The 25,829-nt window shown below is 43.3% G+C and overlaps 1 protein-coding gene across 2 annotated transcripts in view; it reads right to left on the bottom strand.

Annotated features, from left to right (window-relative positions):
- The window catches only part of ACO1 (aconitase 1), a 90,599-nt gene that overhangs the window by 17,737 nt on the left and 47,033 nt on the right, over positions 1–25,829 (bottom strand). For both annotated transcript variants that reach the window (XM_068234368.1, XM_068234369.1), the window contains exons 9-17: positions 24,448–24,548; positions 20,600–20,716; positions 19,772–19,931; positions 17,774–17,909; positions 16,750–16,834; positions 15,403–15,559; positions 8,599–8,723; positions 5,072–5,176; positions 3,294–3,436 (exon numbers count right to left, since the gene is read on the bottom strand). In XM_068234368.1, the coding sequence (XP_068090469.1) occupies positions 3,294–3,436; positions 5,072–5,176; positions 8,599–8,723; positions 15,403–15,559; positions 16,750–16,834; positions 17,774–17,909; positions 19,772–19,931; positions 20,600–20,716; positions 24,448–24,548 (1,129 nt within the window). The remainder of the gene's footprint in view (positions 1–3,293; positions 3,437–5,071; positions 5,177–8,598; positions 8,724–15,402; positions 15,560–16,749; positions 16,835–17,773; positions 17,910–19,771; positions 19,932–20,599; positions 20,717–24,447; positions 24,549–25,829) is intronic.

Here is a 25,829-nt window from a genome sequence, read left to right on the forward strand (position 1 = left end):
TGAATACTCAAATAACAGTTTTCCTAACATGAAATCTGTATTCAAGGCTGGAGCTTCCATATGGGCAAACACCTCTGGACTCCCCAGGGCTGCCCATCTCCCTCAGCTATACTGTGGTCACCCGCAAAGTTTTCAGCTGTGGAAATTTCAAATGGTGTGTAAAAGGAAAATTACAGTCAGCACATATACAGTGTCTAATATGAATACTTGGCATTTCCTGTAACATAAAATTTATAGCTATGAAAAAGTCATTTTTGTGTGGAGCGAAAAACCTTAATTTAATTTTTTCTAGGCTGTGGTCAACATGATTATGTTTACAAGAAGCTGCCGGTTCATACATGTTGGGTGACTTATGACCGTGATCAGCAGGAGATATGACCTCAACTAAGTCTAAAGAGCCAACTGGTCTTCACCAGATCACCACACAAGACAATGGACCAGGGCCCTTTGGGGGCACCCGATTGTTCAGTGTCAAGGACTCCCAGATCATGTCTCTAGAGTCCCTTCACCAACCACTGAAAAAAAAAAAATGTTTGAGTCCTCTGTGAGAGATAGCAGGGCCAAGTTGGGGTGCAAACATTGGGGCAAGCTGAAGGCAAGTAAAAACATTTGTACAGGCCAAGATTTGGGCAACCTGAGGGCAATCAGAATAGAGTCAAACAGAGCAAAAAGTGGTAATACAGAGCAAGGTGGTATCAGCAAAACATAAAAAATAACAACGTTGTCTTGTTATGGCAGGATATAAATACCGGTCCTAACCACAGGGTACTCCCCGACAAGTAGATGTGCTCCACAGGCTGTTCACTGTGACAAAAAAGGATGATTGGTGATGTGTGTACTTCCCTGAAAGCTAAGAGTAACATCTAGCACAATCTAGTATTAACACCAGGCAACATTCTCTCCTAGCATACGCATTTTCTATATGCATAATCATATGACTACAGTCCAGGGAAATTGAAAGTACCATAAGACTTTTTAGCTCCACAACTAAAACATTTTCTGTACTACAGTATTTTATGGCACAAGGAGTGCAGGGTTTTCACTTTGGACACTATGGCCTATATGCAATTAACTTTTTCTTCTCATCTCCTAGGAGATTAATTTTCATATTTTCTCAATTGAAAAAGTACCCAAAAGTTGGTAAAAAAAAATAAAAATAAAATAAAAGTATCAAAATTATTTTGAATATTTTCATGATGGTGGTTTAAAAAGCATTTTATGACAAGGTGTAAAAATATCACTTAGGCACAAACAAATGGGGCTATGGCCCTTATGTAATTCACCTTTTTCTAAGTTTTCTCCTAGGAGATAATATTTCACTTTCTTTTTAAAATAACTTTTGAGCACTCTGCAATTGAAAAAATACCAAAAAGTAGGTGGAAAAAGTATTGTTGAAATCATTCCCAGTATTTCCTTGTTTGCTGGTGGCTTAAAGTGAATGTTTACCGTTTAAATAAAGAAAAAAAGTCAGATACTCACCTAAGGAGAGGGAAGGCTCCGTCCTAATGAGCCTTCCCTCTCCTCTCCCGGTGCCCGGTCCCGCGCAGGATCCCCCGTGGCAGTATTCGACCAGTTCGATCAAATACTGCACTTCCGCATGCCGAAGGGAGCTTTCGGAAGCCTTCGGGAGCACTCGGGCTCCCGATGACGCGGCCACGGCATACTACGCATGCGCCCTCTATGCCGCGCTTGCGCGTACGTAGTATGGAGCGGCCCGTCTTCAGAAGCCCGAGTGCTCTCGAAGACCTCCGAAGTCCCTGCGGTGGCGGACGCGAACGGGGGAGCCAGCGCAGCACCGAGGGCACCGGGAGAGGAGAGGGAAGGCTCATTAGGACCGAGCCTTCCCTCTCCTTAGGTAAGTATCTGACTTTTTTATTTTTACAGCGGTACCCATTGGCTTTAAAAAGTATTTTATTGATACGTTATGAAAATATCACATAGGAGAAAACGTAGGAGGAAAAGTGAATTGAATAAGGGCCTATATGTGAGGCGTAGTGGATGATTGGTGTCAGGACACCTTCTGGGGAAAAGGCACAGGAAACAAAAAACACGGGAGCCCAATAGTGTAATATGTTTAGTCAAAATTGTCAATATAGAAGATAAGAATCTACTCACAAGAGTGGGTTGCAGAGGGGCAACCGACCACAGGAAGCAGGTGGAGACAATTAACCCGACTCCACTCGGGGAGGTCACTAAGGACCTGGATGCGGTCACTCTCCTTGGAAAAAAGAAGGGAGGCAGATGTCCACCGTGGTGTAAACCACATATGTTCTGCCTCCACCCCTCACACGGGTATCGTATGGGGGTTAGGGATGCACTAAATGGTGTTTTTTTTCCCCCTCCCAACCCCCCTCCCCCCCACCTTTTTTAAACAATGTTTCATAATTTTCCATAGGTTTGAAAAATCATGTTTTGATTATCTGTATACCTCTGGCTGATAAACGCCAGCAGCTCCGTAAGACAAGGGTAAATACTCCTAATATAATATGTACATTATTCATTTATAATATATCATCTGTAATAATATATATAATCTGTAATAATATATATGAAATGAAACACTGGATTCAATGCTATCGCTGATTACAATCTGATGCTGTAAATGTATGTATACCTTTAATACTAGTATGCTTAGTAGTCTCATGTTTACTAATATAGGCACTGCTATTGGCCTGAGGAAGCGGGCTCAGACCCGTGAAACGCGTTGCCTGTGCTACCAATAAAATCTTTTGTCCCTACAAAGATTTGTCGTCCTTGAGGTAAGCAACCTCAAACCTTTTCTCGGTTTTAAACTGCTTTTAAACGCTTTTATATACCACCAGGGCGCCTCTTTAAACCATTTAGTGCCATATGTGAGGCAACCTGGATTTCACTACAAGTTATTGGTTCTTGTAAAAAAGGCTATGATCACCTACACCCTAGGTTCTCAACGTGTGGTACGCGTACCCCAGGGGGTACTTCTGACGGTTCCAGGGGGTACTCGGGCTTTATATACTTAACCAAGAATAACAAATTTAGAGTTTTAGAAAATAACTTATTTAAAACAACACCAAATTCGTGTTTTAGCTAATTAAGAGCAATTGTAAATGCTTGGAAATTGTTTAGAACCAATTATTATGTACTACTATTAAATATATATTTGCCAAGGGGTACTTGTGATATTGTTTACTATGCTAGGGGGTACTTGGTGAGTACAGGGTTTTAAAAGGGGTACATACCAATAAAATGTTGAGAAACACTGACCTACACCATATGTTGTGCTTAAAAGCCTAATAGCATGTTTTCCATCTTACCCTCGGTTTGTTAAGTAACGAGCAGCAGGACTATTTCTTGCAATATTTCCAGCAGGAGAGATATGGTCAGTAGTGACAGAGTCACCCAGGTTTAGAAGAACATAGGCATCAGTGATTGGTTTAGGAGGCACTAGTTCCATTCTCTAAATAAGACAAAAAATATTTTTAAGACAAAAAAATTTTTTAAGACAAAAAAAGTCTACTTACCCGAGACTTCATCCAGCCCCTGGCAGCTGATATGTCCCTCACCGCAGCTCCGGTGTCCCCTCCGTTGGAGATGCCGACCTTGCAAGGTCATTTTCTGCACCTGCGTGAGCGCACGGCCACGCCGCTTGCACTCGTGGCCTGGAGCGTTGTGCATAGGAGCAGTAATTCTGCACCTGCGCGGAATGCTCCAGGCCACGTGAGCGCATTTGCGAGTGGCGCACTTGCACAGAACGGAGGGGATCCCAGGACACCAGAGCTGCGGCAAGGGACATATCGGCTGCCATGGGCTTCATTAAGCCCCAGGTAACTTTTTTTTTATATTCCCTTGGATGTGCCCTAAAAAAACTTAAAGCAATATTTCATACAGTGCGTACTGTAATTACAGTCAGCAGTTAAAAGTACATACATGTCAGAAACACTTGAGTGATACAGAAGACTTAAATGGTAGTCATGAACTCTACATATTCGTTAGCAGTCAAAATATATAGTAATTACTATCGACGAGTGATGGCTAACCCTGGCACACCAGCTGTGACAAAACTACAAATCCCATCATGCCTCTGCATCCCCGAGTTATGCTTAGAGCTGTCAGAGTATTGCAATGCCTCATGGGAGTTTTAGTTCCACCACAGCTGGAGTGCCAAAGGTTAACCAGCACTGCTATAGATGGTCAATGAGATGCTAGGGTAGAGACTAAAAGGTAAAAAAAAAAAAAAAAACAACGGGCCTGGAGAGGAAGTTTACTTCAAGAATGGAAAAAAGTACAGTCTGCAGCTTCCATACACTGTCTCTCTCTCCCCACCCCACCCCCTTTCCTGGTGTTTGAAGGTTCACCTGTTCCTAACAGCAATGTGTGTAACAGGTCCAAATGCAAAGCCAACCAGAACTGCACTTTGCTACTGACTGACAGCCTCTCCATTGACTGTTGGTCACTATGGAGATGTGGTTTTGGCAAAGATCCCAGTTGGTCTTTTCCTACCATGTCACATTTGATACCATTAGGTGGGTTTTCTGGGGGAGGACGGGAGGAGTAAGGTCCCTTTTTACACTGAAAGAAAACAGATTTTCAAAGTAAAGCCCATGTTTTCCTATGGCTTAGTTCCCACTATACGAGTTTTAACTTAAAGTTTTATCACAATGAACTGCTATGGAAAAAACATGTACTGACGCATACCAATGCATTAAGTGTAAAAGGGCCCTTAGTAGCAATGCAGCCTGCATACAGAGTAATATACTAAATTGCTGTGACAGTCTGAAGAGATGGACTAGTCCAAAACCTGTCACTTGTGTCAGATTTCTACTACCTACTGTAAGTGACAGGAACATAGGAGAAAAGTAATTTATGGCTCATTTTACTCTGGAAAAAACAAACATACTTTTTATTATTTATTTCTATGTTTGCACATATTTTACATTTTACAATTTTCACCATAGTGCCCCTTTATAGCTCAACAGAGATTCTGTCTCCTCCTCAATCTATCCAAAACATTTTAGTTGGAGTCTCCATTTACAGTTACAGTAACATTTCTTACATTGAGTGGTATTTATGTTTGGACATTATAATTACATACCAAGCTGTCAAAGAAAGGAGGAGATTTGATGTAGGTTGAATTTGGATCCCAGGGATATAGCTGATCAGTTGGTGCTTTCAAATTATTCCAGCTCTCATTCACTTTCTGTAGGAAGAATATAGTGAATGGATTTGATTTATAACTGTGAAACGGCTTATCTATGAAATGCTAAGAACCACAAATGAATTTCAGGAAGGTGTGAACAAAACCCCTAGTACACTACCAGTGTTGATTACAAGTACACCTTGTAATGACCTGAACTTGTACACCTAGTGAACATTTGCAGTGCCTAGAGCTACAGTTCCATTACAGTCCTATGAACAAGGGGGCAACAAGCACCTTCAATGCCAAATCAACTTTAGACTGCACAGAAGATGTATATAAACCCATGTGCCTGCAACACAGACCTACCTAATTTACATAATAAGTCAAATGCACCTTTGAATTGCTTGACGATGCAATTTCTATGTTGTCTGGAAAGCACCATTGTCCCTATATACCATATTTTTCGGAATATAAGACACTTTCTTCCCCAAAACTGGGGGGAGTGGGTGTATCACATGTTCCAAAGACACGGTAAAATGTTGTGCAGATATCAGGGAAGCACTTACCTGAACCTGCCGACGCGCTGCTCTCCTCCTCGCTCCGTTCCTACTGATAAACAGGCTCTTTTTCTCTTCTCCTCCTGCAGCTGTGCTATTGCTGTACACTGCGCACATCCATATTGGTCCTGTTACTGTATCACCAGTGGCGCACGTGCGGCATGTATGACCTTGATACACATGCGCCACTGGTGTTATAGTACAGAACTAATATGGTAGTACAGAGGCCAGGCGTAAAAAAGGACCTGGAGCTGTATAGCAACAGGCAGCCACAGTGTACAGCGATATTACAGCTGCAGGAGAAGAGAAGCCTGTCTGTCAGAACCGGAGTGAGGGGGAGAGGAGTGCAGTGGCAGGATCAGGTGAGATCAGTGTGTACTGTAGTTAAGTACAGTGTAGTGTAGTACAGTGTGTAGTTTTGCTGGTGGAGTAGCAGGAGTTAGTGGAGTGGAGTGTAACTGTTGTTAGTACAGTGTAGCTTAGAGACAGCTTGCTTGGGGAGGTCCATAAGACACATTTGCACTATTAACACACCAGGTTTTGTATTTTTCCCCCTAATTTGTGCCCTCTAAACCTAGGTGTGTCTTATAGTCTGGAGCGTCTTATATTCAGAACGATATGGCAAGTGTGTAAAATGAATAACTAATATAATGACCAATGTAGGAATTTACTTGGACGGTATAGAATGCTAAGGGATAGCAGTGTGACACAATCTACAGAATCTTAGCCCAGAGGAAGCATTTCCCTCTGTGGATGACAGTACCACTATACGGACAGCCAATTCCACCCAACTTGCAGTGTTCTCATTCACTATCACTTGTGATGTAGTGTAGTGCATACATTCTAACCATTGTGGATGGGAGACTGTGGGCCAGCTGGAATGTCTCCCAGTGCAGCAGTCCTGTCAATCACAGCAAGAGCTGCATCTGTTGAGCTGGACTCAGCATGGAAAGGACTACAGAAAAAAAAGCAGAGGACTGCAGGAAAGACCTTCCACCGCTACTGTATATACTAAAAACTAATGTGGTCATACCACTGCAGCAATTCAGCTACCAAAAGGTACATGATTGCTAAAACTAAATAATAAATGTTTTATGAACTAACTTCTTTTTCAGTAAATGCACTAGAAAGAATGTACACTCATAATCTGCAAGAATGTGGAAACACCGGGAGAGATTTTCAAGCAAGACTGTGAGAATAGAACGCTGATCTTGTGCCAGTTAAGCTCCTTCTTTATCAAAGGATTTGCAGTGATTTTTCTGTACCTTGGTGACTTTCCGTGCCTGAAGTGCTGGACTGTTTTAGGCCACATTCATCCAGGCATTTGTAATTTATTACTTTATACAGACAAAAACAACCTATCCATAGGGGGACAAAAATGTGGTTTAATCTGCTTACAGCTCAATTACTTTATATGTACATCATAAAGGGATACTTCTCTAATATTTACATGGTTTTTAAGAAAATGAATGCTACATTACACTGGTAAAATGTAATTCTGTATGTTTTCTTCAGCATTTCCTAAGCTTAACACATCCAAAAAAGCAACAACATATTAGAGGAGAACCAGTCTATTGATACTAGGAACTGATTTTAGTGCACATCAACAAATAACTAGACCAGATAAAGGTGGTTTTGCTAGTCATATATTCAAAGATTAGTTAGTATAAAACATATAAACTAAGGGTAAAAGAAACCCTGTATGGTATAAATTGTCAATGTATATGCACAATATAGAAGATAGTGGCTGTGCAAATAAATGCTGTACTTGATCATGTACCATTGTGGACCAAGTCCACATATAAGTGAGACATAATACCTAAAAAAGTCATAGATAGGCACCCAGTCTGTGTATTGACCAAGCTGATTCAATATAGTAGTTTTCCCCCATTTTTGTTAATGTTTCCTTGCCAGCTTTGCTTCTACAATTTGTACACTACGGTATTTTTCTTCACAGTCCACTGTGCGCTCTCACATGGACTTGACCCAAAAGTGTAGTTACTATCATGTACAGCATTTATGAATTGCAATGCTATTGTCTTTTATATTGGGCAGATGTTGCAAAATCAGTAAGAGGTTATAAAAACTGTTGCTCTCTACTAATACGTAGCTACTCAATCAAAATTTTTATTTGATTGGGCTGCCCACGTCCGAGGGGAGGTTGACTTACCTATGCTGCCGCCTATAGACGATGCATTCCACTTCCGGGCCACTTAACTTCACTACTTTCCCCCTCAAACCCAGAAGGAGGAAGTAGCGGAGTTATGTGGCTTGCAAGTGAAACACATTGGCCTCAATTCACTAAGATCATGCTAGAGATAATAAGGCAAGAGAAAACTTACCTCCACACGTGAGAGAGTTATCTTACCTCTTCATTCCTTAAGTTACCTCTCCTGTAGTTAATTTACCTCCTCTGTAGTTAATTTACCTCCTCTGTAGTTAATTTACCTCCTCTGTAGTTATTTTCACATGCAGCTAATTAACAGCCTGTCTTTAACTCTGGAGTTATTTTAAGGATTGGAGAGTTAATTTAAAGACAGAAGAGTTAACTTTAGGCTTGCCTGAGGTAAAATGTTTCCTGAATACTACATGCCTTATCACCATGGTAACAACTCTAGAAGAGTTATTAAAGACAGGAGATAAGTTTAGTGAATTGAGGCCATTGTCTATAGGCGGCGTAGTTAGGTTAACCCCCCTCGGCCGCAGGCAAAGCAATCTAATTCTAAATTTCGATTACAAGTAGCTACGTACTCATAGCTATTCGTAGAGATCAACACTAGTAATAAATGCATATATGATTGGAGCAAATAGGGAAAGATTTACTATTCTGACACATTAAATTCTCTTTTGGATATGACAGTTTAATATTTGTAGAAGTACAAAATTAAAAAAAGGAAAAACAAATATTAAACAGAAAAGAAATACCTCTATTTTTTCATAGACTTCTTTGAACATTCCTGGGATAACATACTTGCACTCCACAGCTTGTATTTCATCTCTGGTGGGCCAGATATCTCTGAGAAATACTGGTTTCCCATCAGAGTTCGTACCTTCAATGGACAACAATATAAAAATCAAACAGTTGAAACATTGATAGGAAATTATGTACTTCTGTTATTTGTGCTCGTTTCTAGAGTAAAAAAACAACAACAATGTCTTGTCTTGTCTGAGGCTAGTTACCGTATATACTCGCATATAAGCCGACCCCCCAACTTTTACCTGAAAAAAAAACACTGAAAAATGATTGACCCCCATATAAGCCGGGGGCCCCCCCAGTGTGTCCCAGTATAGTGCCCAGTATGAGTAGGTAGTGCCTCAGTATAGCTAGTATAGTGCCCAGTATAGGTAGGTAGTGTCCCAATATAGCTAGTATAGTGCCCAGTATAGCTAGTAAAGTGCCCAGTATTGGTATGTAGATTCCCAGTATAGCTAGTATAGTGCCCAGTACTGGTAGGTGGTGCTCCAGTATAGCGAGTATAGTTCCCAGTATAGCTAGTATAGTGCCCAGTATAGCTAGTATAGTGCCCAGTATAGCTAGTATAGTGCCCAGTATAGGTAATAAAATGCCCACTATAGGTAGTAAAGTGCCCAGTATAGGTAGTAAAGTACCCAGTATTGGTAGGTAGTGTCCCAGTATAGCTAGTATAGTGTCCAGTATAGCTAGAATAGTGCCCCAGTATAGCTAGTATAGTGCCCCAGTATAGCTAGTATAGTGCCCAGTATTGGTAGGTAGTGCTCCACTATAGCTAGTATAGTTCCCAGTATAGCTAGTATAGTGCCCAGTATAGCTAGTATAGTGCCCAGTATAGCTAGTATAGTGCCCAGTATAGTGCCCAGTATAGGTAGGTAGTGGCCAATATAGAGCTCGCTCCCACCTCCCCCCGCTGCTATAACCTGCTTAGGCAGCCGCTTCCTAATCCGTGGTTTTCCTCTCATGTTGTGTATAAATGATCACAGCAGCGCGCCCGGCGCTGCTGCTGTGACGATGGGGCAGGAAAGAGTGGTTCCCCTGGTAACGGTGATACACATCTCCGCTACAGGGAGCCGTGCCCTTTCCTGCCCCCTGCATCGTCACAGCAGCAGCGCCGGGTGCGCTGCTGTGATCACTTATACACAACATGAGAGGGAAACCAGGGATTAGGAAGCGGCTGCCTAAGCAGGTAATAGCAGCAGCAGGGGCCGCGGGTGGGGGGTAACGGGGGGCGCGGACCACCGGGAAAGACTCACATACAAGCAGACCCCCCAACTTTTGACCCCCTTTTTGGGGGTCAAAAATTCTGCTTGTAAGCGAGTATATACGGTACATCACCAATGGACCTTACAAGAGCCTGCAACATTGGATCATGGAGAAAGAAAAGCTTTTGACCTGGAACATGATACAAATACACTTTACTAAGGAAGAATTTAACAAGAAATTGTCTCAAGTTGCTTTCTATTTTCCTGCATTGGAGGTGGTAATAATGCTGTTATCTATGCAAATCATGCTGTCAAACATATTTGCGAATTCAGCACACTGCCATAAACAAGAGAACTGTAAATAGAAGTAAAAACACTTCTATTTTGCCCAGTAAACACTGCTGATAACATTTGAGAGCGGAAAATACTGTCATGACTACTGTTTAGAATACAGTCTTGAAAAAAATTCTGATCTTGAACTGAAAATAAAAAATATGACACTGTTCTTTGCTACTACTATTCTATTTATCATTAGTACTACCCATACAATTACAGTTAAGTCGATAAATATTTGGACAGACAACTTTTTTCTAATCTTGGTTCTGTACATTACCACAATGAATTTTAAATGAAACAGATGCAGAGAGAGACTGAAGCCTCCGCAAATGACCTTTTTATCCATTCATGTTAAGCATTAATGGGTTAGGTGAAACGCTGCTATCCCGCAGAAAAACAAGGCTTTAATCACCCTGAAATGCCTGGGGCAAATTGCGGGGCTCCTTCCTGTTGGAGGCAGAGCTTTGAGCTGCAGCTCTACTTCCATTCACGTCTATCTCCCGCGGTTCTCCGCCTCTCCCCGCCCCTCTTTGTCTTCTTTCACTGAAAGTGGCGGGGAGGAGGCGGAGATTTGCGGGAGATTGACGTGAATGGAGGCAGAGCTGTAGCTCAAAGCTCTGCCTCCCCGGGAAGCAAAATCCACGACTAGGAAAGTTGTGGATTTTTGCCCTGGTATTTGGGGGTGAATAAAGCCTCATTTTGCCGCGGGATAGCAGCGTTTCAGATAGCCCATTAATGCTTAACAGGACTGGCTAAAAAAAAAAAAAAAAAAAAAAAAAAAAAGGGTCATTTTCGGAGGCTTCAGAGTCTCTTTAAAATGCAGACTTTCAGCTCTGAGGGCTGGAACCCACAGGAGCGCTTTTAGCAGCGTTTTGGCAGCACTGCGATACGCTAGCAGTTTGCCAAAACGCTGTGCTAATGTTAATGGATGGGGCAACTTCCACAGGAGCGTTTGCGTTTCTCAGAAACGCAAACGCAGGACCTGCAGCATTTTGGGAGCGCTAGCGCTTCAATGTAAAGTATTGAAACGCTAGTGGAAACGCTCAACAAAACCTAAACTGAGCGGTTCTGCTAGCGTTTTGCGGTGCAGCGCAATGTAACAAAATGAAAAATTATTCACACGACCAATCAGGATAAAACCGCAAACCGCAAAACGCTACGCACCCGCTGGGCAAAAAAATACAATGTTGCAAAACGCGACCGCAAACGCGCATGAATCCGCTTGCAAACCGCTGTTACAAATTGCTAGCGGTTGCGTTTAGCGTTTGCGGTTTGCAGTGGGTTCCAGGCCTAATTCAGCATGTTGAACAAAACTATTGCATACAAATGTGAGGCAGATAAAACATTTTTCAACACAATCTCTTCATTTCAGAAGTTCACAGGTAATTACATAATTGACGCAAAGGCTATTTCATGGGCAGGTGTGGGCAAGTCCGTCATTATGACATCAATTAGGCAGATGAAAGGCCTGGAGTTGATTTGAGGCGGTGTTAGTATTTATATAGCCAACATCTTTAGCAGTGCTGTACAGCGTTTATAATCTATCTTACAGTAGGCAATAAAAATCTGACAGACCTGACAGGTTTTAGACTTGTCTATCTCCTTATGGGGGATTAATAGTTATTTATTGATTTGCAAATGCACTTACTGAACAGCAGTTGCTCAGTTCAACTGAGAAAAAAAAAAAAAAAGTATGCAAATGATTAGGAAAGCTAACTGATATCTTTGTATAGATCCTTTCCAGGCAGTGCTTTTCTAAATAAAAGTAAACTGAGAATCCCCCATGAGATCGGTCAGCTTTTTACTGCCTACTCGAAGTGAAAGCTACATAGGGAAAAAAATAATGTATACCTGCACTGCACTTTACTCTGCGAGAAATGTACATTTTATCTGTATGTATTTTACATTTTTCGCAATACTGTTTTTTTAAGATTAGGGGTCAGCAGATTGAAACATTTTTCTTCGCAGAGACTGCGTTTCAGAGGTAGTAATATTACAGGATTAAAATGTCAAAGTAAAACTATGGCCAGGCTGCATTCAGGCAATACCAAAACTTACCGTATTTTTCGGACTATAAGATACACTTTTTCTCCTCCAAAAGTGGGGGGGGGGGGGGGGGGGGGGGGGGGGGGAGAAAGTGGGTGCGTCTTATAGTCCGAATGTGCTGTAAGATATCGCCCCACCCCCCCAAGCAAAGTGCAGCCGGAGATTACCTATGAGCCGCATGCTTTAAATCTACATGTCCATCTCCTCCTCGGTCCTTTTTTATTTCCATTTTACGATGTGGCCGTGAGCTGTCAGCCTCCATCTCCTGCTCCAGCGTGATGCCTTTCATGCTGCAAAGACGGCCAGAAGCTGCAGATGGTTGTAGGCACTGTCCCGCTATGCAGCTGATGGGAGCGGATGCGGTATAGGCCCCGGGACCATCTGATGGTTGTAGGCATTGTCCCGCTATGCAGTTGATGCGATCATATGCTGCAAAGACGGCCAGAAGCTGCGAAGAATTGTAGGCACTGTCCCACTAAGCTGATCGGTAACGGATGCGGTATATGCCCCGGGACCATGCCGCCGAGGGGAGGGGCGAGGCAGAGAAGAAACCTTCGCAGAGATTGGATCCGATGGTCTCCCCGGTGGGACAAGGCTCCATTATTGTGGCCAATCGCTGCTCTTCCTGAGCAGCAGTGACCTATCAGGCATCAGTGGGCGTTGTCCTTGATCAACGCCCACTGATGCCTGATAGGTCACTGCTGCTCAGGAAGAGCAGTGATTGGCCGCAATAATGGAGCCTTGTCCCACCGGGGAGACCATCTGATCCAACCTCTGCGAAGGTTTCTCTGCTGCCTCGCCCCTCCCCTCGGTGGCATGGTCCCGGGGCATATACCGCATCCATTCCCGATCAGCTTAGTGGGACAGTGCCTACAATTCTTCGCAGCTTCTGGCCATCTTTGCAGCATATGAGAGGCATCACGAGGAGAAGGAGATGGAGGCTGAGAGCTCACGGGCCACACCGGAAACTAAGAAGGACCGAGGAGGAGACGGACATCTAGAAGTGTGCAGCTCATAGGTAATCTCTGGCTGCATGGGGTTGGCATCTGGCCGTCTTTGTAGTACATGAGAGCCATCGCGCTGGAGCAGGAGATGGAGACAGCTCACATGTGCTGAGTCATGGCTCCAAACACAGATTTTGCTGTGCATTAGTCTGGCTACTGTGTGAGCAGTGGACTATCTTTTAGATTGCTTGTTTTAGTTGGTACATACTGCTTTCCTTTTACCAGGTTTTTGCATGGAGGTTCTGTTTAACAGGTGCCCTTGATTGTGTCTTTATTGTCCAGAAATCCTTGGCTGCAGAGCATAGTGGGACAGCCAGGCAAGGGGATAGGTGTGGCTGGCCAGAGGGGAGAGATGTGGGGACAGCCAGTAGCCATGATTGTGGACAGAGGAGGTCACAAGGGGGTGGGGGTAAAGGAGAACAGAGGAGGCCACAGCTGGGACAAAAGAATTCACAAGGGGGACAGGTCACAAAAGGAGCAAAGGAGGACCGAGGAAGACACAAGGGGGACAGGGGGTCACAAGGGGGGAGGGTTAAGGAGAACAGATGAGGTCACAGATGAGGGGAAAAGGAGGACACAAGATGTACAAGTAAAGCACAGGGGTGACAATATAAGTACAAGGGGGACATACTAATTGAGAGGAGAAGATCCACAAGATGCCACTGCACCATGGACCTCCACCAGGTTTAGTTTTTTTTTTTCCTGGTTTTTGTCCTCTAAACCTTGGTGCGTCTTATGGTCAGGAGCGTCTTATAGTCCGAAAAATATGGAAATAAGAGGAACCTTAATTAAGAGGGATATGGATGTTTCCTTTTAACCACTTCACATCCAGAGCTTGTTTCCCACTTATGGACCAGAGCAGTTTTGACATTTTAGCTATGCCCCTATTTAATTATCAAATAAACGTTATCCCTACTTATAACACCTAAATGAAATATATATATAGTTTTATTTCAAGACTAACTAGGCTTTCATTGTATGGCATTTTTTCCCTTGAATAATTTTGTTTTCTACGCATTTTAATAGGAAAACAAGGGAAAAAAAAAAAAAAAAGAAGAAACATTTCTAAGTTTTACCAGTTCCAGTTTAAAAAAAAAAAAAAAAAAAAAAGCGCTATTGTAGATAAGAAACAAATTTTGCTTGGCTATTTCTACTGTTTATCACAAAAAACTTAAATTACATTCTTGTCACAATTTATAGTGAGGGTATTGGATTCTAAAATAATGCTACAGTGTGTATTTTTCACTATGAACTAAGAAAATAAAAGTATTTTTAATGGTAAAAATCAATCTTATTGGCTCACGGAACATATATTCGCTTTCACCAATTAGTGCTGCAGCAGATAGTGTCGGAGGTTTTGCACAGGAGTAAGCCCAATTGTGCACAGCTGTGCTTCAGTTGCAAGACATATCTACGTCCTTGTGGCTTAGATGAAGTCACAGAGGACGTATATATACTGTAGTGGTGGATAAAGTGGTTAAACAATATCACTTGCTTGTCAGTCCTGCTGATCTCTATGGCTGCAGTAGTTGCCGAATCACACACCTGAAACAAGATTGCAGCTAATCCAGTCTGACTTCAGAGCACCTGATCTGCATGCTTGTTGAGGGGCTGTGACTTAAGGCGTGTACACACTCCATACTTCCGCAAACGACGGGTCCGCCAGACCCTTCCGCTGGGCGGACGTTCTGCCGACAGTAGCACGCGTGTATGCGCTGATCGTACAGAAACAGCCTTATCATTCTGCCAACAGCACGTACACACGTGCTACTGTCGGCAGAACATCCGGCCAGCGGTAGGGTCTGGCGGACCCGGCATTTGCGGAAGTATGGCGTGTGTACGCGCCTTAAAAGTATTAGAGACACAAGATCAGCAGGAGAGTCAGGCAACTGGTATTATTTTAAAAGGAAAAATCCATATCCTTCTCAGTTTAGGCTCCCTTTAAAGCAAATTTATTTACAACTAATACCTAATTTAAAGCAGGTGAATAGTATGTTGTCTTATTTGTGCAGCACTTTACAGTAGTGCCAAAGCAATGTCTGCATCCTTATTTACAGGGAATGTAAAAGAGAAAACAGCTGTCCAAATATCATATGTTTATATAGATTATTAAGTCCAGCAGTAGCAGGTATTTATAGTTTAACAAACATCCACTGCTATATCTTACCCAATGGCTCTTTTTCAAAGTCAATTCTGATGGTCCCTGCTATAGCATAGGCAATGACGAGGGGAGGAGAAGCTAGGTAGTTTGCGCGAGTATTTGGATGTACACGGCCTTCAAAATTTCTATTACCAGATAGCACACCTGCTACCACCAAGTCTCCCTGTGGACACAGTAAGAATATGGAGGTTACACAAGAAAATGACAAGCATGAGATTCTGATAAATCTCTCTAAGAATCCATTTATCAATTATAATGGTAATGACACTATCAATCTAATTTGCTTTACCAGCTTCGAACCCTCACTTCACAATAGGCAAAATAAAGTAAAATATTACAGCATAGTAATTGTAGACATTCAAATGCGATGTCATTTTAGGGATTGTGTAGACAGGTCTGCAAGGTACACAACAGATTCTCATGATCTGTGATCCCTCTTTTACATTCTGAATTAAGAAGAGAACAGGCAGGCTCTCAGCTGAGACACAAACATTCATCTGGATATGTTCTACAATTTAAAAAGAGCCCGAGATGGGCTCATGAAATGAAATGAAATGAAAAAAAAAAAAAAAAAAAAAAACTAGACTAGGCTCAGGGGGCTGAGCAGATCAGGTAGCCTCCAAAACCGACGCCCACTTTCACTTTAGTGACCTCTGGGTCACGACGCTAGGATGAGAGATTTATTCTGTCATTCACAATGTGCAGGGAGGCAGGGGAGCGACAGGGGGCGTGGCCAGGGAGAGTCAGCTCTGGAAACCTTGCAGGAATGCCCCTGGCGGGTGTTTTGAACAGGGAATCCCCCTTCCACATGTTTACCTCCGAGATAGCAACAAATATTGTCGCTAATCTCGGGGGGCTATAGCGCAGCGGTGGGGGGGCAGAGATCAGCGGGCTGGGTGCACAGAGACATGTCATGAGGCAGAGAACATGCCTCTCTGTCCCATCTGCCCCCCCCCCCCCCCCCTTCCACACAAAAAAACACCTCGGGTTCTCTTAAAAGGTAGAACCTTCACTTATATACACTATTAAAACAATGATTAAAAAAACGACAGCATATATCTAATGGGGGTTAATACTGATTTCAAAAGTCTACTGTAAAGTACATAAAAGTCATTTTTACACACAAATATGCAGACGCTGCCTTTGCAAACCAAGGTGGAATATGATTGGTTTATTTTCAAGCTGCAAATGGGGTCACAGGACAGCCATAAAACAAGATAATTAAAGGAGGTTCTAATTTCAGCCCACTATACAAAACTCCATGTGAAAAGTTAACGACAAGGTTAACACATAAGATGATAGCGTGTATGGGAAACTTAGGCGGGTTAAAACATATGAATCAAATCTTTTTACCTGAGTAATGGCTTCTACTACAGGTTCAGGTAAGGGTCCACTGTTTCCAATGCAGGTCATACAGCCATACCCTACAACATCAAACCTGAACACACACATACAAATCACATTAAGAATAAATGAAAATTATAATATTGGAAAAGCGAGTCATCAGCGTTACATAAATAACATGACAGACATGATTAACATCAAAGGAGGATGTAAATAACTATAGCTGTTTAACAGTAAAAGTACATACAGAAATGAAACATCTGGTGGCTGGAACAACCATTGTTAACGTGAACCTGAGACTGAGTAAAGTAATCGATACTTACCTGGGGCTTCTAAGTATTGTTTATTTACTTTACTCTGTCTCAGGTACACTTCAAAAGCATCTCCTACTGTATCTTGGAACACTTCAGCCAACTACTCTGTGCTTGGTTGAGCAGCCAATGAGGCCAAACTACCATCTGTGGAATTAGGACTGAACACCTCTAAGTCAGAATCCCCCCTAAATGCGAACTACTCTGGGCATGTCAATGCTCCCCTTCCCCCTTTCCAAAGGGCAGTTCATGTAGCGTTGCCAAGCCAAGGAACTTGCATAAACTATCACAGGGTTTCCAGCAGATTAGCATAAGTATTCAAGTGTACCTGAACTAACATGAGGAGATAAAACAGAGGAACATAGAAGTACTAGTTGCTAATTGCCTGAGATCCTGTTCTATTTTCCTGATCCGCAAGTGTTAAAAACAAAACAAAACAAAACTAGTGCTGTTATCTATGCAAAGGAGCCTATCAAACATCTTGTCCAATAAAATCTGATGTCCTGAAAAGTAAATAGAACAACAGCTTAGAGCTGAAAAGTACAAAAGGTCATTACTTTTGTTTGAAACTGAATGAAGCATATTTTACACCAGAATGTCATGGCTGTTTAAAAGTCTTAAACAAATATTTTTATTTTCACTTTAAAGGCTGCTTTTTATGCGCTGTGCTAGATTACTAATGTTCTTGTATATGTAGTACTTCTGATAAATAGAACACTTACCCGAGTTTGGAAAGATAAGGCATAACACCACTGTCGCGGAGGTAATATGTTACAACTCCACTGCCAGGCGACAGGCTTGTCTTGATATAAGGCTTTACTGTCAGTCCAGCTTCTATAGCTTTTTTAGCCAGTAACCCTACAGTTGATAGAAATGCAAACAATGAAAAAGGTTCATAAGTTTTCAGAATTACACATGATCAAGCATATTTCTCTGTATTATTAGCCAAAAAAAAAAAAAAAGACTGACCTATTACCTGTGGTGAAACTGAACTATATGGCTGTTCTCAGACAAAGCACAAAACACCTTATGAAAACAAAGATCACTTCCAGATAGCCTACAGTGGATCTACATTGTAGTCAATGTATTAGTCAATTCTTAATCAAGCAAATCATATTAAAAAAAAAATCCATTGGAGTTTTTAGGTCACTCTTGGAAGACTCCAGGGTAAACTACCGTCTGTATTAGAAATATCTGGGGGAGGGTTGAATAGGATTATAGGCTATTAAAATAATTACCATCTATAGAGAGATACCAATACAGAATAACAGCTAGGCAGAGATAGCAGTCATGATTATCTTAGACCAAACTCTACTGCCACTTAAATAACGTTTCAGCATCCTGAAAGCTTATTAGCTTATTTTTTTTGGTATTCCTACATTCACACTCCTTGCGCATTTATCTGTATGTAATTTTAGGGCTGATAATCCTGTATTGGATGCAAAATAATTTACTGTGATCAATTGCTAGTATAAAGTTATATTTGTCTTTGTAACTAAATTACAGTACACTTGCTTCTTAAAGGGCTTCCAAGGGGAACCCCTAAATCTGTCTTTACTTACTTGGGGCTGTTTCCCGCCTGTTTCCTCCTCGGTGACCTGCTGGCCATTTGTAAGGATCGCCAAACTCATCCGTGGGTCAGCGGTTCTGTACATGGGCACGTTACAGACGTGGGCATGTTCACTCGCCCGCACGTGCACAGAAGCGCCAACCCACCGATGGGTCAGCGATCCGTACAAGTGGCCAGCAGGACACAGAGGAGGACCAGAGCTGTGGCGAGGAACCCAAATTACTTCTCGGAGCTGAAAGAAGTCCCAGGGAAGTAAAGATAGATTTACCTGTTCACCTCAGGAGTCCTTTAATGTCAAGAAATAAGGCCTCTTTTAGATGGATGGCTGAAGCCTCCGATCTGCTGGCCAACAAGTGCCTTATGGTTGCAATTTAATGAAGGCAAAGGCCAGTCTATGTAATCGCACAGTTATACTGTTATGTGTTAGGCTTGTTCACACATATCTGTGCATTTCCAGTCCTGTCAGTTTTGAATCAGTTTTCTATCAGTTTTACCTGACTGGTCCAGAAATGTACACTTTATGTGTGAACACACCCACAGAAACACATACATAACTGATACATAACTGACAGGACTGGACCGGAAATGCATATATTTATGTGTGCACATCCATAGAAGCACAAACAAAACTGATGCCAACTGTCAAAAACTGACAGGACTGGTCACTTTTTCACGTGTGAACCAAGCCTTAATGGCTGAAACACAATGCGTTTACATGACAGCAGGAAACCACCTCATAAGACATCTGGGTAAAGCTGCCACCACACACAGGTGTATATACAGGAATTGGACACTACCACACACTGACCAGCAGGTATACAGGAGCACCAACAGACGGTGCGTCTACCACCCGGCAGCTGCCTGTCTGAAGGAGGTTTAAAAGTTTCAGATTTGTTAGTGTAGCATGGGAGCCTGACTGCAGCTTCAACTCCGACTGCAGCAGAGATGTTAAGCCAAAAGCTAATATTTTTTAAGATGATGCAAATTTGATGTCAATTTTATGCAAATTTATTTAGCCTGAACTTGGACCATCAAATGCAGCAGCTGATTATTTTAACTGGTTTCATACCAAGCTAAGTCAAAATTATTGGCATCTCACTGGCCAACCAAAGCCTGTGCTCTATAGTACTGTAAAGGCAATGAAACTAACCTGCCCCCAACATAACAGAAGGGTTGCTGGTGTTGGTGCAACTAGTGATAGCAGCTATGACCACGGAGCCATGAGTAAGCTCATAATCTACTTCATCGTAGCAGAACTTCACTTTTTCATTATGGCGCTCCTGAGGAATCTGGAATCCTTTAAATCCTTGCTGTAAAGGGGAAAAAAAATTGCAAACAACACATGGTAAACTCAAAAATATACTGCACAATAGTTTAGAAATCATTTACTAAAATTAAAAATCTTAGTTGCAGAATTTTACTTCCGAGAATAATAGTTTTTATGATTGTCCATTTGTGTTCACTGATGTTTACACAACAGGAAATACAATTAATATGCTGCCATATTTTATGGCACAATCAAACTTTTGATCAGCAGTCTTTACCCAAGGACTAAACAAGTCATTATTAAGCACTCAAGATAGGCAAAGAGGTCCTGGCACCTTAGACTTTGTCCTCCATGGAAATTGAAACCCCTGCTGAACCAAAAATGTGCTGGCTGGCCCAACTGTCACCACTCCCCTACTTCCCCTACCTGGTGTAGGTGCCCTCAGTATTAGGTAGCCAGAGGTACCCTCAGTTTTCAGTAGTGTGAGGTTCTCCTGACTGAAGGGAGATCTCATCAGTGGAATGCAGAGAGCCAGGTGAGTAAATCTCATTTACACTCTGCTCAGGACTCTGTATAGTGAAAGAGGGAGGCGCTCGGAGAGGGAAGTGGGTCGCCTTTCCATCACCAGGCACCTGCAGTGCCTTATGGTAAATCTGGCCCCACAAACAGGCTCATGTATGTTTAATAATGCTCTTTTATAAAACCAGTCACCTTGGCTCCCAAGCAACTTTCAAAGTCTGCTTTCATGTCAGAAACTGCCACTTTATCCTGAGGTCTCTTTGGTCCACTACAGCATGGCACCACTGTGCTTAGGTCCAACTCCACCACCTACAGGGAAATAAAAAAAAAAAGGCAAAAGCTTTATAGAACAAAGCAGAGTAAAGTACAAAGCATACAATGCAGAGTGCATAGCATCCACTGATAAGCTGTAATGGATTTGTGATCTCTGCTTTAAGAATAAGTTTCAACAAATAGCTTTTATTAAAGGATAGGAAACAAGTAACATTAACAAGTAATGCACAGAGATTGAAACAATCATGAAGCATTGATAATATCAAGTATGATAAACACAATGAAAATGTAGAAGGAGATGATCTGCACCCAAGGGTAGACAAACAGAAGACAATGTTAGGTTCAGATCTCAGAGCAAAGGGAAGGTGTAGGCGGTTAATGCTGTGAAGTCCACCAGTCAGACCAGGGGGTCCATATTCTGTCAAATAGCCATGCGGTTAGATAGAACACCTCCTGAATTTTGCGTTTGTAGGCCTGAAAGCATATAGATGGAGACTTCCATTGTTTAGGTATCTGTGGCTGGGCACAATTGCACCAGTAGGGAGTTTTGGTATTTGGAGAGGGGAGGCGAGTTCAAGTGAAAAAGAGCCACCCATATGTTTAGAAGGATTTCAAGATCGAGGACAGTGGATGCCAAGTGGAAGCAGGAAAACCAAAAGTCAGCCACCACTGGGCAAGACCACCAAAAGTGAAGTTGGTCCGCAACCCGGCCACATCCCCAAAAACATAGGTCAGAGGAAATCAGACCCCTTTTGTGCAGCAGAGAAGGGGTTCTATACCAGTCATAAAGGATTCTGTAGCCTTGTTCCTTCATGGTGCAATTGATGGAAGCCCTTGCCATACCCATAAAGATAGAGGCCCAGTCATCTTGGGAAAGAACCATAATCATCCTGTTCTCCCATTTAGCCATGGCTGGGTGGCTGGTGCCATTCTATTATACCAGACTTTGGCATACATGACTGAGATAAGCCCCAACTTGTAAGTATAAGAACAAAACTCTCTAGCTATGTTGGGTTGCATAAAGTCGAATCCCAGTTTAAATCGGGAGGCTATAAAGTGACTTAACTGCAGAAACTGGAAAAATTGAGAAGGAAAGAGGCTACATTTTTCTCTAGTCTGGTCCCAGGAAAGAGGGCGGGAATCACTAAAGAGAGTTTTCAATGTCAACAGGCTCGAGGTAGTCCAGGACGACCAAGCCTCAGGCTCCAACCCAGGAGGGAAGTCCCGGTTAAGCAGAACTGATTCATCTAATGAACAGTTTTTGGTGTTTGTAAGCAGTCTGGTCAAGCCCCTCCAGGTCATCAGAGACTCTACTATAATCGTGAGAGAGTAGTTTGATAGAAGAGCAGGACACTTTGTCCACAACAGGGAAGCAATCGGGAAGGGGGAGACCAGAGCAGCTTCAAGGTCGACCCATCTGGTGGAGCCCGGGGCAGAGGACAATTGCGCCAGTTGAGCTATTCTAGAAGCAAAATAATATTGGCATAACCTAGGTGCCCCCATACCACCCACAGATCTAGTTCTACCCAGATATGGATAACTTATCCTAGGCCGTCCACCAGCCCAGATAAAGGCAACAAAATGGGACTGAAGTTTTTTGAGATCTGGGAGATAGACACGAACAGGCAACGACTTAAACAAATATAATATTTTGGGTAGGGCTGTTATTTTTAGGGCGTTACTCCTGCCGTGAGCGTTAAGTGGTATTGCTGCCATTCCCTTAACAGCCCGTGAAACTTATTGATCACGGGTGTGTAGTTAGCTGCATAGAGGCGATCTTTTAGAGGGGGTGATAAACACTCCCAAGTTCGTCATCCCATTTTGCTGAAGCTTAAACCGAAAGGCGGCAGCCAGAGATTCCCGCTGGGAGAAGGGCATGCAAAAGGCCATGGCCTCTGACTTGTTTTTATTGACCTTAAAGCCTAGCACCTCGCAGAAACTATCTAGAAGGTTAAAGTAAAGGTCCAAGCTATAAAAAAAACAAAAAAAACAAAACAAAAAAAAAACCCTTCACTTTACTGGGGCTTCCTCCAGCCCCAGGCAGTCGTTCTGTGCCCTCGCCGCAGCTCCAGTGGCTCCCGGTCTTCCCCGCTGCAGAAGCCGACCTCGCCAGGTCTTCTTCTGTGCTCCACCACGCGGGTCACGTGGTCTGGCCGACGTCATCAGGATTATACTGTGCAGGTGCAGAACTACTGTGCTTGCGCAGTACAATCCTGATGACGTCGGCCAGACCACGTGACCCATGCCGTGGAGCGCACAAGAAGCCGACCTGGCGAGGTTTCTGTAGCGAAGGACACCGGGAGCCACCGGAGCTGCGGCGAGGGCACAGAACGTTTTTGGCTTGGATGTTTCCTTTAAATAAAGAAGCAAGGGAGACATGAGGATTAGACAGGGTAAACACAGTGTTGCGAGAGAACATGGCAACCTTAAAGGTTTTACACCCAAACAGTTATACCCGAGACATCCGGAGAGCTCCTCACTAATATAGCAAGGGCTTCACTGCAGAGAGCAAAGAGTAGAGTGGAGAGGGGGCACCCCTGGTGTGTTACATATTGAGGCATGGGGACCAGTGTAGAGGCTCCTAACACCATTACGAAACTCGCCTGCAATGCCAAATTTTTGTAGCTCTAATCTCAGGTATCTCCAATCTGACATGTCGAAGGCCTTCTCTTCGTCCAAAGAGCGGAGCAGAGAAGCCCCCCGAGAGGAACACATAACCTCCACCAGCCCAATCAATCTTCTAATGTTGTCGGTTGTTTGCCCGCCTTTAACCTCCTTGGCGGTAACCCCGTGTGACACGGGGTAAGCCGCCGGAGGGTGCCGCTCAGGCCCTGCTGGGCCGATTTACATCATTTTTTTTTTCAAACACGCAGCTAGCACTTTGCTAGCTGCGGGTTTGGTCTGGTCGCCGCCGATGCGCCGCTACCCGCCGCGGAAACAGCCCCCCCCGCATACCCCTTGCGCAGCCTGGCCAATCTGCGCTATGGGGTGGATCGGGACTCCCTGTGACGTCATGACGTCACTCCGTTCGTCGCCATGGCGACGGGGGAAGCCCTCAAGGAAATTTCCTTATGGGCAAGCGGCGCCGGCGGCGATCGGAGGGGATCGGCGGACGCTGCGGGGAGGGGGAGGGGGGAAGCATGTAGCTAGCGCTAGGCTAGCTACATGCTAAAAAAAAAAAAAAAAAAAAAAGTGAAAAAAAAACCCTCCCGCAGCCGCGGGAATTATACCGCCAGGGGGGTTTAATAAATCCCATCAGATCAGGGTGTACCACACCTGGAAGTAAGGAATTTAACCTATCAGCAAGTATTTTGGAGAATGTTTTAGTGTCTATATTGATGAGTGATAAGGGCCTATAGTTAGGCACATCAGAGATCACGTCCAGGTTTTGGGATCACCTCTATCGAGGCCTGAAGTAATTCAGGTAAGAGTTCCTCTTTGCCGGTCAGCACTTTGTTAGACATGGTGGACAGGGAGGGGGCCAAATGTTGTTTAAAGGTCTTTAAAAAAAATAGCAGTGTAGCCATCGGGGCCAGGTGCTTTGGAGGATTTGAGAGATTTTATTACCCTGGGAACTACCTTGATAGTGATTGCAGGCTTTAAGAATAAGTTTGAGGACATGGAAACAAATGAAATCAATATCTACACAGATGCAGAAATACTAGTCTTTATCAGCAGCAATCTATAGAATACATTAATGAGAAACAAAGCCTTATTGCTCTGGCTACTCTTAATTTAGCATGTATTGCAAAATACTATATATACACCTGGGTAAAATCGGGGTCCTGTTCTGAATTGCTGAAGTCTCTGAACAGCCCAGCAGCTTCTAAGTACTTTTGGATGTACTTTACTTTTTCTTCCTCACGACCTGCAACAAGTTTATCAATGGTTATGGTTAACAATACCCTAGCAATTAGCTTTATAATACAGTAGAATCCCTTTATTGTAAACTCCAAGGGAGCAGGAAAATAATTTTACTATATCAGAATTGTCTTACATTGTATATTTATACAGAATGTAGAAAATAAATCACAGCTCAACCTCCCCACCAGATGAGGGTGCTGAAAACAAAGCTGCAACCGTAGTGTAGATAGAGAGAAGTTCACACACTTCCAGGTTGGAAAGGCTAGGAGTATCAGGTTAGGAGTGTCAGGCTATGAGTAAGGACGTTTAGTCAGAAACATGTCAGCCGTTTTGCTGTACCTGTGTTTTGATAAATAAAACTCCTTTGGACTTTTCCAACCTGGAAGTGTGTAGACTTTGCTCTATCTACAGTATATTTATACAGATGCATTTACTGGGACCTGAGGACGGAGTTAACTTTATCCAGGGGTTTACTATATCAGAGTTTACTATAATGAGATTCCACTGTACATTCCTAATTTAGCTCTTTTAAAAAAAAATGGAAAGAAACTAATGTCTAAAATTTAACCAGAGGGCAATACCAAGAGATACATGAGAGTGTACCCAATAGTCCAAAGTTGCACTAGGAGCTGGGTTGGGATGTTGGATAGATTTGCTATCCTACACCCAGTGTAGAATACCAGTGGTAAAAAAACACTTATAGAAGTGTAATGTTTTTGTAAGAAGGTAAGGTTGCACAATATGATGGTAAATAATAACAGTTAATTTTTTTTTACTTTAACTTAACCCCCTTGGCGGTATGAAAAATACCGCCAGGGGGAAGCGCAACAGTTTTTTTTAATTTTTTTTTTTTTTTTATCATGTAGCGAGCCGAGGGCTCGCTACATGATAGCCGCTGCTCAGCGGCATCCCCCCAGCCCCGCCGATCGCCTCCGGCGATAGGCGATCAGGAAATCCCGTTCAAAGAACGGGATTTCCTGGAGGGCTTCCCCCGTCGCCATGGCGACGGGGCGGGATGACGTCACCGACGTCAGCGACGTCGGGACGTCATTGGGAGACCCGATCCACCCCTCGGCGCTGCCTGGCACTGATTGGCCAGGCAGCGCTCGGGGTCTGGGGGGGGGGGGGGCGCGCGCCGCACCGGATAGCGGCGATCGGGCGCGCGGCGGCGGCGATCGGGGTGCTGGCGCAGCTAGCAAAGTGCTAGCTGCGTCCAGCAAAAAAAAAATTAAGCAAATCGGCCCAGCAGGGCCTGAGCGGCACCCTCCGGCGGCTTACCCCGTGT

The sequence above is a fragment of the Hyperolius riggenbachi genome, chromosome 1 (genome assembly GCF_040937935.1).
Source record: "Hyperolius riggenbachi isolate aHypRig1 chromosome 1, aHypRig1.pri, whole genome shotgun sequence".
Classification (NCBI taxonomy): domain Eukaryota; kingdom Metazoa; phylum Chordata; class Amphibia; order Anura; family Hyperoliidae; genus Hyperolius; species Hyperolius riggenbachi.